The following is a 17,114-nucleotide window of genomic DNA, read 5'->3' on the forward strand; positions in this document are numbered from 1 at the left end:
ATAAAGACCAGTACAGTATACTAACGCATATATATGGAATTTAAAAAGATGGTAATGATAACCCTATATGCAAAACAGAAAAAGAGACACAGATGTACAGAATGAACTTATGACTCTGTGGGAGAAGGCGAGGGTGGGAAGTTCTGAGAGAATAGCATTGAAACAAGTACACTATCAAGGGTGAAAAAGATCACCAGCCCAGGTTGGATGCATGAGACAAGTGCTTGTGGCTGGTGCAATGGGGAAACCCAGAGGGATCAGATGGGGGGTGGGGTGGGAGGGGGGATCGGGATGGGGAACACATGTAAATCCATGGCTGATTCATGTCAATGTATGGCAAAACCCGCTACAATATTGTAAAGTAATTAGCCTCTAACTAATAAAAATAAATGAAAAAAAATAAAATAAAATGTCAAAAAGAAAAAAAAAGAAAGTGAAAGAGGAGAGTGAAAAAGTTGGCTTAAAGTTCAACACTCAGAAAACTAAGATCATATCATCCAGTCCCATCACTTCATGGCAAATAGACGGGGAAAGAGTGGAAACAGTGGCTGACTTTATTTTTTTGGGCTCCAAAATCACTGCTGATGGTGATTGCAGCCATGAAATTAAAAGACGCTTGTTCATTGGAAGGAAAGTTATGACCAACCTAGACAGCATTTTAAAAAGCAGAGACATTACTTTGCCAACAATAATCTTAATTATTTCAGTCTCAAATACATTATTATAAAATTTATTTCTGGAATACTGGTTTCAAATTTGTGGTTGTTTTCACAAGTACATTTGCATTAAAGTAGAATCTATGTTGCGGAATTGTTCTCCAATGTGGAGGACAATTCTTAAAAAATATTTAAGGTGACTTCATTAAAACATAACTTTGTATTTTCTCTTTTATATACTACTAACTTATAAAAACTGTAGATGTAGACATTTTTCTTTAAACAAAATTGTGATACTTATTTGTATGATTTTGTGTAATTTCTCTAAAATATAGTACATTTTAAAAAATTTGATTTGCTTGAGATTAAATATTTTAAATATTATTAAAATGCATTATACAAAAGTAGAAATAAATAATTCTCTTAATTTACTTTAAATTGGTCCTGAGCACAGATAGAATGGTCTCTTCCATTGAAAATTATCTTAGTAAATAATTAAATATAAATGTTAGCTATTTATAAAAATAAATGTTTAAAGACATTAAAACACTTAGATGTCTAACTTACTGAGATTATTATTTTTTTCCCTTCCACGCGTTAATCAACTATTCTCTTCCCCTCCAGAATAGTCATAATTTATCTTAAACCTTTCTGAGAATCAAGTTTCTCTAAGAAAGACTCTGTGCCTTTACCATAATTGGAGTATGAAATCTGTTATGTTTTAGTCCTATTAAATATAATGATTTTGAACTATTATAAAGAATGTGTTTAATAACTATAATTGGGTTTAGAAATAATCTTGGAGTCTGCTAAAAAAGAATTGGCAAATAAAGCTCCATATCTCACTAAATTAGTTAATCATTCAAAAGAAATCAGAATTTTGTACAAATCATTTAAAAAATTTGGTCTTAGGCCGAAGAAGTGATGTTTATAGAAGCAGTTATTTCCAATTTGAAAAAAAAAATAATAGGTAGATGCTAGTACTTCTTTCCTGGAATTTGAAATGTTTCCTTTAGAACTTTCTATTTAGGAAATAGAATGGAATGGAAGAGGCACAATTTATCAGGCAGAAGCCACACAAACTGCAGAAAGCTGGTGCTCCAGGTTGCTAGGCACGTGCTACTTTATATGTTTATCTGTTTGTTGTTTTATGACAGTAGTAAATATCATGTACCTGAACTTGGTAAAAACTAAATTGTCCAAAAATATTAGTGATGAACAGCTTCAACAGTTCTTCGGCACAATTCTACTTCTTAGAGGCAAACACTCCAGAAGGAAAATTGGTAATTTGCAGTGAGCATCTGTTTAATCTCTGATGGCTTTTTAGGCCCCTTACAAAGAAGGTGTTATGACCAGTTCTTTGCACTAACTAGACTGCTAATTGGATGCCTCCATTCTTGCATTCCACCTCGTCTGTTTGACTTTTTTTGGGCCAATGATTTTTCTTCCTGCAGGAGCAATATTTATTCATCTTGTTCACTATCTTTCAGTTGTTAGTTTTCTTGCATGTAATAGAAATGCTCTGTAGTTTAGGAGGGACCAAGTCCATTAGACTGGGTGCTGATACATGTTCTATCTGCTCTGTGTGTGTGGAAGGAGGTGGTTTTGTGCTATCTTTCTTGGGAAAAGGACATGTGACAGAGATGGTTCTGCCCTGGGCACAGCTTTGCTTTAGGTGAGGGCTGAGTTGCTAGGCTTTGGTCTGGGGTTCTCCAAATGCCAGAATAGAGATGACTTTAGTTTTGAGGTACTGTCAGGAACTCTTTTTTCCCCAATCATTTTTATTTATTTATTTATTTTTTGCAAACAGAAGTTGAATAAATTCTGGGAATCTAATGCATAACCTTGAGGTTATAGTTAATAGTTCTGTATTATATACTTAAAAATTTTTTTCTGAAGTACATTTTAATTTATTAATAAATTTTTTTTGAAGTATAGTTGCTTTACAATGGTGTGTTAGTTTCTACTGTACAGCAAAGTAAATCAGCTGTCTGTGTAAGAATATCCCCTCTTCCTTGGATTTCCTTCCCTGTAGTATACCACAGAATGCCGAGTAGAGTTCCCTCTACTATACATTAGGTTCTCATTAATTATCTATTTTATGCATAGTATCAGTAGTGTATATAAGTCAGTCCCAATCTCCCAGTTCATCTCACCTCCACAATCCCCCTTGGTGTCCATATGTTTTCTGTTTTGCAAATAAGTTCATCTATGACATGAAGTGAAGTGAAAGTCGCTTAGCTGTGTCTGACTCTTTGCGACCCCATGGACTATACAGTCCATGGAATTCTCCAGGCCAGAATACTGGAGTGGGTAGCCTTTCCCTTCTCCAGGGGATCTTTCCAACCCAGGAATCGAACCCAGATCTCCCACACTGCAGGCAGATTCTTTACCAACTGAGCCACAAGGGAAGCCCAAGTTCATCTTTACTATTTGCTAATAGAGTAGATCTTAAATGTTCTTACCACAAAATGAAATAGTAAGTACGTGACATGATGGAGGTGCTAGCTAATGCTAAAGTCATAATCTTATTGCAGTATATAAGTGTACTAAATCAACACATCGTATTAATGCATTTTAAGCTTATACAATGTTGTATGTCAATTTTATCTCAATAAAGCTGGAAAAAGAAAACACTTAAAAAGTTAGCATTGCTTACAGACTCATATTATTTCGAATCACCTTCATAAATTATGTCTGCAAAAAGAAAAGAAAAGTGCATCCTTCAAACCCATGGAAACCACAGGCCAGCCCTACTCTAGGGGACAATGGATGGCAGCAGGGAGCTTTTTGGAACAGGTATCCATGGCCTCTGCTATCCATCTAATGCCCCACCTCCTTTCCTGTTAATGGTGACTGAATTTTGTGCCTCTTAGCACGTTAGCTTCCTTCTTCATGTTGTACTAATCATCACTTATTTAGGCTTTTCTCTGTTTCATGTATCAACTATTTTCTTCTGCCTTCTATATTTTATATCATTAAACCAATTCTGACTTTCCTGTCATTCTCTTTGGTGTGATATGTCTAGTCTCAGTTTTATTCACTAATATCATTTTTATGTCCTCGGAAAGTAAGACAACCATGCTCAATCTTCCGTCTTGAAATAGAAGCTTCCAGGAGTCATTTGAAACTAGAAGCCAGTTTAACAGATAAAAAGCAATCAAACAGCAAATAAAAGTACATCCATAGGCAATAAAATATTATTTCACCAGACTATTTTGCTAGCTTTTTCTAGATTTTATTTCTTCTCTTTGACTCTATTGTTTAGGTCCTCAGTTGGTCTTTATAACCTTAAATCTAATTTGGATCCAGGCAGAAAGGACTGCCAGCAGTCACCTGTTTGTGTATTCCTCCTGTACATTTACCACATTTGTGTTAAGTTTTTTATTGTTTCCAGCGACCATTCCCTTTATCCAGGAATAACATTGTTTGCCTTCACTATGTCTTTGTGTTTGCTGTCTTTTCATCTGTGATATCCCTCTCTATTAATCCTTTTACCCCATTTCATAAATCCAATTTTCATATAGTCTATTCTGCTATAACACATTCTATCCCCAGAGTGGTATATGTACCCAATACTCATTTCTGCCCATTTTTTTTTCAGGGAAAGTTTTAGAATCTGTTTATCCATTTTAATTATTCCTATCCATCCAGACACTACTTTTCTTGAATAAAATTAAGTTTTTTTAAAAAAAGCTGTATTTTCTATTTGCATTTTTATATCATGCAAGGTCATTTTAACAAGAAAAATTCCTAATAATAAATCTTTCTAAAATTGTAGACAAACACCTGAGTCACAGATTTAAACTCTGCACCATAAGTTTTTAGATTTTGTTTGATTATTCTTTAATATATTCTCTCTGTAGTGGTTATTTCTCTTTTTTGTTTTAAAACAATCTCAGACTAACAGAAGATTTTCAAGTACAGCTTAGCACAGACTATTTTTTCCCCAAACCACTTGAAAGTAAGTTGTTGACCTGATGCCCCAATAGTTGGATGTATCATACAGATAAGAATATTATCTTAGATAGCCGCAGTCTCATCACCGAAACAAGCAAATTAGCATGGATATGTTGTGCTCAGTCGTGTCTGACTCTTTGAGACCCCTTGGACTGTAGCCCGCCAGGCTCCTCTATCCATGGGATTTCCCAGGTAAGGATACTGGAGTGGCTTGCCATTTCCTTCTCTAGGGGATATATTGCCACCATCTAATTTAGAGCTCCCATTCAGATTTTATCAGTTATCTAAATAATGGCTTCATAGCAAAAGAATCCAGTTTAGAATCACGTCTTATGTTTCATGGATCATTTCTCATTGTCTTCTTTAGGCAGAACAGACCCTCCTTCCTTTGTCATGATCTTGGCATTTAGAAAATATTATTCCTTTATTTAACAGAATGTTTCTCAATTTGCAATAGTCCAATGTTTCCTCATGATTCAGTTTAGATAATGCATCTTGATAGGAGTATCACAGAAATGATGCTATGTTCTAATTGCACCTTCTTAGATTGTGGACCTTGTAAATTTTTACCGTGACTGATGATGTTAATTTTTATTAACTGGCTAAGTGGATTCCTGATAGAATGTGTCTCTATATATACACATATACATGTAAGTATTCATATACATACATATTAATTTACATCTATGTATTTATATCTCTATCTTTTGAAAACCATGAGTTGTCCCTGATAGCTATACTACCCTACATTTATTCTAGTTTCTGAATTTCCATGTTTTAACTCCTTCATTTGACAGTAAGGCTCCCATTATTTTCTTTCTTTCTTTATTTGAATGCACTGGATCTTGGTTGCGGCATGTGGACTCTTAGTTGTGGTTTGTGAGACCTAGTTCCCTGACCAGGGATTAAACCTGGGCCCCCTACATTGGGAGCATGGAGCATTAGCCGCCGGACCACCTGGGAAGTCTTGGCTCCCATTATCTTTAATATAATTACATGTTTGATCAATACTTAATGAATCTCCTTTGTCTGTTGCGACTCCCTCTCCTGCCTGACTCCTGATCAGACTGTCACTCCCCTTGCCAGGATGCCCCCATGTGGACATGCTCCTCACCCTTCTCTGGTTCTAAAATCCCACACCTGGCTGCCTCACTCAGGCTTCAACACCCGGTGCTGGTGCTGTGAAATCCTTCTCACCCTGCTCTAGTTGACCACACTCCTGCAGCCATCCCCAGCTTGAAGCCTATTGTACACTGCCCAAGTGAAGGGCTTTCGGCTACGTTTTTCAGGAAGGAAAGGTAAAGGGAAGGATAAACTGGACCCTATTTTTAGGCCATCCTTTTCAAACCTTTTTTCTAGTATCTGAAACATAATTGAAAATATGGATTTAAAGTCATCAAATATGCTTTTGTCAATCAAAATAAAGTATCTTTCCTCATGACATGGCTACTATATATATATATATATAATAAAAACAAATCTAAACATAAAAACAAAATCTAAACAGATTTTTAAAAAGTTTAATCTTTCGATTGCATTCTTGTATCTTTAATAAGGGTGAGGCTTTAATGCAACATTAAAAATGTTTAGAGTCATTTTCATGAACACTTGTATTGTTTTTTTGTCTATTTGTTTACTCTGTATCTGCCTGGTGAACAATTCTTCCCCAACATGAATGACAATAAGGTAACTGCCAAGGCTTTGCATTGTACTTTGCCATTTTGCCTTGGTCCACCTCTGAACTTAAAAGCCACATTCTATTTAAGAAACATCTAAAAGAAAAAATGCTGCTGAAAACGTCTGCAGCTACTGTAATTTGCTTTTCAGGCCAATGATGGCTAATGCAGTGAACAATTTTAAAGCACAACTTGCCATATAGATCCTATAGCAGTTATTTGTTCTGTTGCTAAACATAGAGGTATATCAGATGGATGTAATAGCTTTTGCTTTGGCACAGAAGTAGCACATTGACCAAACGACTGCTAAACAGGTGATCTCTGTAATGGCAATAGAAGATCTACAGTCTTCTCTGAGCATCATTTTCTACACAACTTTTTAATACTGTATATATAATCAGGTCAGTTCAGTTCAATTGCTCAGTTGTGTCCAACTCTTTGTGACCCCATGGACTGGGGCACACCAGGCTTCTCCGTCCTTCATCAACTCCCGGAGCTTGTGCAAACTCATGTCCATCTAGTTGGTGACGCCATCAAACCATCTCATCCTCTGTTTTTCCCTTCTCCTCCTGCCTTCAATCTTTCCCAGAATTAGGGTCTTTTCCAGTGAGTCAGTTCATAGCATCAGATGGCCAAAGGACTGGAGTTTCAGTTTCAGCATCAGTCCTTCCAATATATATTAATAATGAAGGTAAAAAGACTTCTCCATGACCTGCCCTGATCTGACATGGACCAGAAGCTTAACATGCAGAATATACTGCTTTATAAATATTATGGTAGTGTATCTATCTTGTTCCTGGTAACCTATCTCCACCGTCACTGTCCTTGGTCAGGGCCATTCTATTTCCCATCTGAACAGTTACAATAAATCTGTTTTTTTCTGTCTCTAAGCTTTTGCTATCCATTCAACCATTCACCATGTTGTATTGGTTTACTTCATTCTCATGATAAAGAATCTTGTAATGACTCCATCATGTTCATGAAGTAAATTACAAAATACTGTGATTTTACTTTGTAGGAATTCTATGATCTAGCCCAAGACTATCTTTGGAAACAATAGACATTTTTTCACATTGCTTCATAATATATTTTTAAAATTAAAAAAATTAATTCTATTATGTTTTCTTTTAATTAGTTGGAGGCTAATTACTTCACAACATTTCAGTGGGTTTTGTCATACATTGACATGAATCAGCCATGGAGTTACATGTATTCCCCATCCCGATCCCCCCTCCCACCTCCCTCTCCACCCGATTCCTCTGGGTCTTCCCAGTGCACCAGGCCCGAGCACCTGTCTCATGCATCCCACCTGGGCTGGTGATCTATTTCACTATAGATAATGTACATGCTCTTCTTTCGAAACATCCCACCCTCACCTTCTCCCACAGAGTTCAAAAGTCTGTTCTGGGCTTGGGCCGGGGCGGAGCTGACGCTGAGGGCGGTGCCTGCGCCGGGGAGGTCGTGGCGTAGCTCCGCCCCCAGCGTTGGCGGGGAGATTCGAACGTCTGCCGAGTCTCTGATGGCGGTTGCGTGAAGTGGCTCGAGCTTCCAGCGGGTATCCTGTTGGCTTGGTCTTCTCAGCGGCCATGAGGCGCAGAGGCCCGGAGAAGGAGGAGGAGGAGGCCTGCGGCGTGTGGCTGGACGCCGTGGCGCTGAAGAGGCGGAAAGCGCAGGAAAGACAAATAAATGGTGCTGACCAGAGGAGTGTTTCATCTCATTCAGAAATTCAGACCAACAAAGAGTCTAAGGAAGACGCAACCCAGTTGGAACATCTGACCCAGGGCCTGGCGGATGACTTCATGGCACCCCCTTTAGTCACTTCAACCCCTGCAGACATCCAGGAAGCTGGACTTTCTCCTCAGTCTCTCAAGGCTTCTTGCCACCATGGAATAGAAACCCCATGCTTGACTGTGCTGTCTTTGTTCCGGCCTGATACCTCAATCTGTGCTGGAGAGAGTAAGGCCTCACTGGCCAGCACCTTCACCCAGGACCTGGAGAGTTCTTGCTTGCTGGACCAAAAGGAGGGAGAGGATTCTTCCTGTGAAAGGGAATGGCTTCATGGATCTAAGAAAAATAATTATCAGAGTGTGGAGAGACACAGTAAAACTGGGCACAAGGGCCATCAGCTCTTGGATAAGAGTAACTTGGAAGATGTGTCTGCCAAAAGAAACAGGCAGGCCCCTGTCCTTCAAACATACAAGGATTCCCGGAGTGAAGCAAACACAAAGGCAGTGAAACAAAGCCCTTGTCCTATTCCTGAGTTTTCCTGGGACAGTGAAAGGAATGACAAGGACTCCTGGAGTCAGCTTTTCACTGAGGATTCTCAGGGCCAGCGGGTCATTGCCCACAACTCTAGAGCTCCTTTCCGAGATGTAACCAATGACCAAAATCAGGGCTATGGGCAGGTCCCTAATAGCCCTTGGGCTCAGTGCCAGGACAGGACCACCCAGTTCAATCTGCAGCCTGATTCGCTCTTTACCCAGGACTCTGAAGGTAATCAAGTTATCAGGCACCAAGCCTAAATGTCTTTGTGAGGGTTTGGGTGTTTGTTTCTAAAAGTACCTAGAAATGACATGTAAGAAAGCATCTGCAGGGGGTGAGTATGTTTGAGTAGGGGAATGTAAGATCTTTGTTTTAGAAAAGTCATTCAGGAGAATGATCTTTGGTAGGAGGGAGGAGTGGGATGAGGCTGTAGTTATTGAGCATTTTCTTTGTGTCAGTAAAGCAGGTGGTACCACTTGTTGAGATAGTGTGATTGGCTTCATGTCTTGCCCTGAGGATGAGGTGGCTGGTGAATTCCCTGCATGAGTTGTGGTGAGCACTGAAGGGGCAGGGCAGGTACTCATCCCTCCACTAGAGCTTGCTATGCAGCCTGCACAGAGGCACCTCTTTGCCCTTACAGATGCTTCTGATTTGGAAGCTGCTGCTTATGGATGTGTGTTTTTCTAATCTTTGGCTGTAATCTTACCCACTCAACCTAAGCTTGTCACCATTATTCTTGACACTTTTTTGAGTGATGTTAGGCAATTCTCCCAGACCCAGGCATACAGGGGCAGGGAGGATAGACAGAGAAGTAGAATGATTAGGTACTTTTGTTATTTTATTTTTGTGGTAAATTTACAGCATTTTAAGGTTATATATGTTTAAACATCTCCCTGAAAAGGGCTGACTTATAATGAACTAAACGTGACTGTATCATTCTTCTACTACAAGGTGGGAGAGAACTCCCTTTGTAAAACTATGAATCCAAATAAATGACTGTTTACAAAAAAAAAAAAAAACCAGAAAAAACAAAAAACAAAAGTCTGTTCTGTACTTCTGTGTCTCTTTTTCTGTTTTGCATATAGGGTTATCATTACCATCTTTCTAAATTCCATATATATGTGTTAGTATGCTGTAATGTTCTTTATCTTTCTAGCTTACTTCACTCTGTATAATGGGCTCCAGTTTCATCCATCTCATTAGAACTGATTCAAAAAAAAAAAAGAAAATAAATAAATAAAAAAATTAATTCTATTATGGATATGTATTTCAGATATATGCATATATACATATCATGTGGATATATATATATATATATATATATATATATGTATATCTTTCTAATGAATGCTCTATTTTTGAAATTAAGATTTGGTGTCTGTGTGCACCCCAATGTTCATCGCAGCACTGTTTATAATAGCCAGGACATGGAAGCAACCTAGATGCCCATCAGCAGATGAATGGATAAGGAAGCTGTGGTACATATACACCATGGAATATTACTCAGCCATTAAAAAGAATTCATTTGAATCAGTTCTAATGAGATGGATGAAACTGGAGCCCATTATACAGAGTGAAGTAAGCCAGAAAGATAAAGACATTACAGTATACTAACACATATATATGGAATTTAGAAAGATGGTAACGATAACCCTATATGCAAAACAGAAAAAGAGACACAGATGTACAGAACGAACTTTTGGACTCTGTGGGAGAAGGCAAGGGTGGGATGTTTCAAGAGAACAGCATCGAAACATGTATATTGTCTAGGGTGAAACAGATCACCAGCCCAGGTTGGATGCATGAGACAAGTGCTCGGGGCTGGTGCACTGGGAAGACCCAGAGGAATCGGGTGGAGAGGGAGGTGGGAGGGGGGATTTGGATGGGGAATACATGTAAATCCATGGCTGATTCATGTCAAGGTATGGCAAAAACCACTACAATATTGTAAAGTAATTAGCCGCCAACCAATAAAAATAAATGGAAAAAAAAAAAGATTTGGTGTCTGAATCCCTTTACCTTTCTTTCTGCTGAAGAAGAGAACACATAACAGATAAGCAGTAAAATAGAAACCAGATCTGCTCTTTTGTTTGTACCAATAACCAGGCGAGGAACACGTCTGATAACTGCTGGATTGGACAATAAAGCTTAGACATGAAAGCACTGGGATTTACTTTACTACACATCAAACTGAGCTTTTGAAGCCAGGTTGCCTTTCTGTTGTTAGGAAGATTATATTGCATCTGGTGGGAGGCATGTTGCAGAAGCAAGACCTAGAGTCTTGTTCATTCGATGTGAGTCATCATGCTCCCAACCGTTAGGAGCGGTCCTCAGTAGCCACTTCTCCTACAAGTGACCATGGCTCTTCTGTGGAAACGTGCTATTTTAGAGAGAAAACAAGTGCACCCCAGGAGCCCTCCTTCCAGCACAGTGCTTAATACTGTTCCTTGCAGAATTTTTCTGGAGTCATTAGGTCGTACCGAACAGCGCCTGGTCCCAAGGAATGCATCAGAACAGACTTTATCAACTTCAGGTTACCAAAGCCTACACTGAATTTTCAACTTTAATCCAGCTTTTCACCAATTTTACCCACAATTTTATACATAATAATTAATTTAGAGGATGAGACCAAATAAATAAATAAAGTGCCTGTTCCTTGCTAAGTTAAAATAAGAAAATCATCTTCCCACTGTTTTATTTATTCCAATTTCAGCCAAAGAGATTGCACTCAGATTGAGCTGACAGTTCTGTAGCAGCAGTTACATTTGGGGCCATGTTTCCCCAACATAAATGTACCTGAAGTCGCATTTTATTGGAAGGTGAATTAACCCAATACTAAAACATTTGCGTTTTCCCTCTTCCAATGGATTTGAGTCAATAAAGCACAACAGAATTTATCTTAAGCAAAAGCGTATCCCCCAGATTCACATTGCTGTCACCAGCAAAGGAAAATAGCAGAGTTTTAGAGTTCTCAAGAGAAAAAGAGAATAACTTAGCTTCCTTGGTGGCTCAGAGGGTAAAGAATCTGCCTTCAATGCAGGAAATGCAGGTTTGATCCCTGGGTCAGGAAGATCCCCTGGAGAAGGAAATGGCAACCCACTCCAGTATTCTTGCTTGGAGACTCCCATAGACAGAGGAACCTGGAAGGCTACAATCCACGGGGTTGCAGAGTCAGACACAACTGAACAACTAACACTTAGAAAGTATCAAAGATTGGTTTTTAGTTTTTCAAGATTTCAGTCAGCCTGTGCATAAAGCAGAGACATTACTTTGCCAAAAAGTCCATCTAGTCAAGGCTATGGTTTTTCCAGTAGTCATGTATGGATGTGAGAGTTGGACTATAAAGAAATCTGAGCACTGAAGAATTGATGCTTTTGAACTGTGTTGGAGGACTCTTAAGAGTCCCTTGGACTGCAAGGAGATCCAACCAGTCCATCTTAAAGAAAATCAGTCCCGAATATTCATTGGAAGGACTGATGCTGAAGCTGAAACTCCAATACTTTGGCCACCTGATGTGAAGAGCTGACTCATTTGAAAAGACCCTGATGCTGGGAAGGATTGAAGGTGGGAGGAGAAGGGGAGGACAGAGGATGAGATGGTTGGATGGCATCACTGCCTCAATGAACATGAGTTTGAGCAAGCTCCAGAAGTTAGTGATGAACAGGGAGGCCTGGCGTGCTGCAGTCCATGGGGTTGCAAAGAGCTCAGACTGAGTGACTAACTGTAACTGTATTTATTTTAGAGTTCACCACCACTTACATTAAGTAAAATGCATATATACATATATAACTATATATATGTATCTTCTAACCATTAATTGTGACTTCATATTTCTCTTATGATGGGATAAATTAACCATAGAATAAAATATCTGTGCTTTTTCTTCTCTTTAGTCAGTTCAGTCCCTCAGTCATGTCTGACTCTTTGCGACCCCATTGACTGCAGCACACTAGGCTTCCCTGTCCGTTATCAACTCCTGGAGCTTGCTCAAACTCATGTCCATTGAGCCATCCAACCATCTCATCCTCTGTCATCCCCTTCTCCTCCTGCCCTCAATCTTTCCCAGTATCTCTCCCAGTCAGTTCTTTGTATCAGGTGGCCAAAGTATTGGAGTTTCAGCTTCAACATGAGTCCTTCCAAAGAATATTCAGGACTGATCTCCTTTAGGATGGACTGATTTGATCTCCTTGCAGTCCAAGGGACTCTCAAGAGTCTTCTCCAACACTGCAGTTCAAAAAACATCAATTCTTCAGCACTCAGATTTCTTTATAGTCCAACTCTCACATCCATACAAGACTACTGGAAAAACCATAGCTGTGACTAGATGGACCTTTGTCAGCAAAATAAAAGAAGACCTTTGCCTGCTTTTTAATATGTTGTCTAGGTTGGTCATAGCTTTTCTTCCAAGGAGCAATCGTTTTTTAATTTCCTGACTACAGTCACCATTTGCAGTGATTTTGGAGCCCCCTAAAATGGAGTCTCTCAGTTTCCATTATCTCCTATAAGAGGATGATGGGAGAGCAAGAATGACTGTTATGCTTCAGGACAATAAATCTAGAATGGAGTAAGCCTGAAGGAAGAGAGAGTTAACAGAATATCTGATGAGTCTGATATGGAAGTTTAGACATTTCAGAACTTGTGGATAATCTGATGACACATATGGAAGAAACTATATGAAATATATAAAACAATTATCCACTTCAGGAACATGTTTTGCAGAAAAGAAACAGTGATCATAGTGTATTATACGGTTAGTTGGCATACCATTTACTTTGTCATAATAATGTAAAACTGGGGACTTTCCTGGTGGTCCAGTGGCTAAGACTGCATGTTCTCACTACAGGGGGCCCAGGTTTGATACCTAGTCAGGGAACTAGGTCCCACATTGTTGTTGTATCGTCCAGTCATGTCTGATTCTTTGTAAATCCATGAACTGCAGCATGCCAGGCCTCTTTGTCCCTCACCATCTCACAAAGTTTGCCCAAGTTCGTGTCCATTGCATCAGGGATGCCGTCCAGCCATCTCATCCTCTGACACCCTCTTCTTCTTCTGCCCTTAATCTTTCCGAGCATCAGGGCCTTTTCCAGTGAGTCAGCTGTTCATATCAAATGAATAAACTACTGGAGTTTCAACTTCAGCATCAGTCCTTCCAACTAGCATTCAGGGTGAATTTCCCTTAAGATTGACTGGTTTGATCTCCTTGCTGTCCAAGAGACTCTCAGGAGTCTTCTCCAGTACCACAGTTTGAAGGCATCAGTTCTTCGGCGCTCTGCCTTCTTTACAGTCCAGCTCTCACAGCTGATTGAGAACTCAACTATGTTCATGTGAAAGTGAACTAACAAAAGAATTAGCATTAGGTATCAGTTTTTGTGATTTTATCTGACTTGCTGAGACAAGATGAACTGAATTATTTTAATGCCTATCACACAGTATTTCAGTGTTTTTTATTTATATAGCTATCAAGCCTAATAACAAGGCTTATATAATATCAAGCCTAATAACAAAGTTTTTAGCCAGATAATGAAATGCTTTGAATTCTTTTTTTAAAATGACATATAAGATGCATGGAATTATTTGAAAATATTTTAGATAAGCATCCAATGAGCCCTTCTGTTTTAATCTCTCTTTCAGGCCCTGCAGTTAACGTCACATGCAACATATTCATAAACAGCTTTGGTTCTATTGCTGAGACAACCATGGTAGGTAGGCCTGTTGACTTTATAATGAATTGCACACTGGAGTAATTTATAATCATGTTCATGTCATTTTTTTCCTGCTAATCTTATGTAATGTAAAGCTAAAATTCATATAATGAGATTTTAAAAGATAAAATTGATTGTATAATTAAATTACAATCAAGGCAGATAATATGTTTCATTTAGAGATGGTATATTAGTGAATAAAAGTAAGTGAAAACACAATTGATCTCTCCCATTTCAGTAACTATTAGATCTCACATTAAAACTAAAATTTAAAAAAAACACTAAAATTTTACCATATGAATTATTCATTTGCAATGTTCTTTAATAAGCAGAAATAAGCATAGGAGTAACTAATGTCATGTTTAATTATTCTGTATGCTTAAGTGTGCTTATAATGTTATTTTAAATATTTTGATTACTTTTCCAAATAAATGTGGTATCTGCTTAAATATCGTAAATATTTTGCAAATTGTGGTGTGTGCTTTAATTTAACTAAACTCACTGAACTGAGACTTCATTACTGCGTGATTGAGAACTTAATCAAGTTGTTAAAGCCCAACAAATTATCATTCCAAGCCCAACTTATTCTGCTTTGGATTTTATAACTTTCTCTAAAGATCATGTTGTATCTTTTCTTTGTCCTATATTTTCATTGTGCATTTTAGGGAAAATAAAAATGCAGAGATAGACTCATGAATCACTGAATATCTGTTAAGATTATCAGGGACATTTTTTAAAATTGAAACTATGTATTGTGCTTCTTAAATTACCTAGAGTTATACTTCATTCCTAAATTTAGCAAATGTAATCCAAATTAATTTTCAGAGTTGCTTTTAGCTAAAATATGATATGAAGAACTTAGATTTATTAGCTAAAACCATTATTAAAAGAATTATTCTTATTTTACATGTATCAGAATAACTTGAAGCAAATTTTCTAAGGAAAAATAATCTAATATGTAAATTATTTTATGGGGAGCTGTGTGGAGTTGTGTGTGTGCACATGTGTGTATATATGTGTACATAGAAGATCTTTCTCAACAGGAAGAGATTTTATTCAGGCACCACTTTTTAAAATGCTGTTTTGCTCATGTATACATTTAGTCATTTACCAGCATCTCTGTGGTTCTATTAAAACTCAATACAGTGTAATTACAATAAAAGTATCACTGGAAAAGAACTGAACTCATTTTGGGGAAATTGCATAGAATTTTCCTCATTGGACTATGTAAGTTAACACTTAGGTATGTACATATGTGTAAACACAGAGAAAATTATATTATTTGCTTGTATAAGAATACTGTGGTTCTGGTGCAAGTTTGATCCAGAAGTCACTATAATCCCGTTTCAGAAGTTGACCTATTATGGATTCTTGTTGAATATATGGCCCTGATTTATAATCCTGTATTTGTCCATACCCCATTCAAATCATATTCATAGATAAAGGAAACTCTACTGAATTTTTTTCTAACTAGACTTCCCAAATTATACTTCTAGCCCTGGCAACTTTCTCATTTTAATTGCTATTATACAACACTGTGTCATCCTGAAAGCCTGGACATATGTTTATACTTTCTCTTTTGCAAGATCACTTCAGTGAAACAGTTTCAACAGCAATAGTTGGAAAGGTTTCTAGCCTGATTTGTTTTTGTGGGATGGAGTAAGGGATTTGGAAAAAAGAGAGAACATGGCCAGATTTCCTCATTAAAACCTCAAAAACTGTCATGTTCCTGAAGGTCTCTGCTTTTTGTGACATTATTCATCAGTCTACCACCAAGTGGTTATAACACAAACTTCATAGGATGACTGTACCTACTAAACTTCTTACCCTTAATAATTTTAAACAGATTTCTTTGCAGAATACTACTATACCCAAAGCTTGAAAAGTATTACAGATACACCTTCTCAGGGACACTCAGTTTTATTTCCCTTCTCCAATGTAGAAATCCTGTCCATTCTTTCATCCTCTATCATAACGTATCACTTTCAAATCATTTTTAGCATCTATCATCTTCTTCTCCAGTTACGAGCAGCATCAGTGAATACTAATGAAACACCCTAGAGGTAAAATATTATAAAATTAATTAAGTCCACCTTAGTATCTTTCCTTTTAGTCTCCAAGACCCCTAAATATGTGACATTATTTTTATCCACGTAATCAGATTCAGTTTTTTTTTTAAATTAATGGTTTTAAATATAGTATCTGAAATATGGTGTCTGTCTATACAGGCATAGAGAGAAATTAGAACTTGTTGTTATATCGTTTACTTTAAAATCTTAAAATATTTTGCTACACTTAATTACTTTGATGTATTATATGCATCATTTACAACATCACTGATTTGCAACTAAACTTTATTCCATTGTTTTACTTGCCATAATATTAAGTTAACTTATTTTTACAAAGTCGTTCATACATTTACTCAACATTCACTTTTTTTTTTTTAACATTCACATTTTTTATACAAATATACTTTTCTTTTGTTCTTACAATAAATAACTGAATTCAACTAAGACAATGTGTTACATTGAGAGGACGGAATTTCAAATGACCTATAATTGTTAACAGATATCTTTGCATCTGAGAATTCATATCTAAAATAAAGCTAAATAATTTTCCCAATCTTGTCTTTGCTTAACAAAGGCCTTAACCATGCTCAGTGTTTTTACCAACCAACTAGATAACGCTCCCTCTACTGATCTAGTCTCTAACCTATTGTATCTCTCCCCATTTAAGAATAAACATTAGTCCATTTGAGGTAATGATTTGATTTTTGAGAAAATTTCTCTAGCTGATATTCTGCTTATTTAGCCATTTTTTTGAAAATTAAGTTAATTCAAATCTTTAACTTATTTTGC

At 37.4% G+C, this 17,114-nt stretch overlaps 2 protein-coding genes across 3 annotated transcripts in view; both read left to right on the forward strand.

Moving 5' to 3' along the window:
- The window catches only part of GLRA3 (glycine receptor alpha 3), a 174,146-nt gene that overhangs the window by 37,456 nt on the left and 119,576 nt on the right, over nucleotides 1-17,114 (forward strand). For both annotated transcript variants that reach the window (XM_043487336.1, XM_043487337.1), the window contains exon 3: nucleotides 14,186-14,253. In XM_043487336.1, the coding sequence (XP_043343271.1) occupies nucleotides 14,186-14,253 (68 nt within the window). The remainder of the gene's footprint in view (nucleotides 1-14,185; nucleotides 14,254-17,114) is intronic.
- On the forward strand, nucleotides 7,829-9,545 carry LOC122453349 (aurora kinase A and ninein-interacting protein-like). Its single transcript, XM_043487338.1, has one exon. It carries the CDS (start codon nucleotides 7,879-7,881, stop codon nucleotides 8,812-8,814), a length of 936 nt encoding a protein of 311 aa, XP_043343273.1. The 5' UTR covers nucleotides 7,829-7,878; the 3' UTR covers nucleotides 8,815-9,545.

This window comes from Cervus canadensis, chromosome 14 (genome assembly GCF_019320065.1).
Source record: "Cervus canadensis isolate Bull #8, Minnesota chromosome 14, ASM1932006v1, whole genome shotgun sequence".
Classification (NCBI taxonomy): Eukaryota; Metazoa; Chordata; class Mammalia; order Artiodactyla; family Cervidae; genus Cervus; species Cervus canadensis.

Excerpts from the sequence above, each read along its gene's own strand:
- LOC122453349 (XM_043487338.1), top strand. The coding sequence starts at position 7,879 with ATGAGGCGCAGAGGCCCGGAGAAGGAGGAGGAGGAGGCCTGCGGCGTG.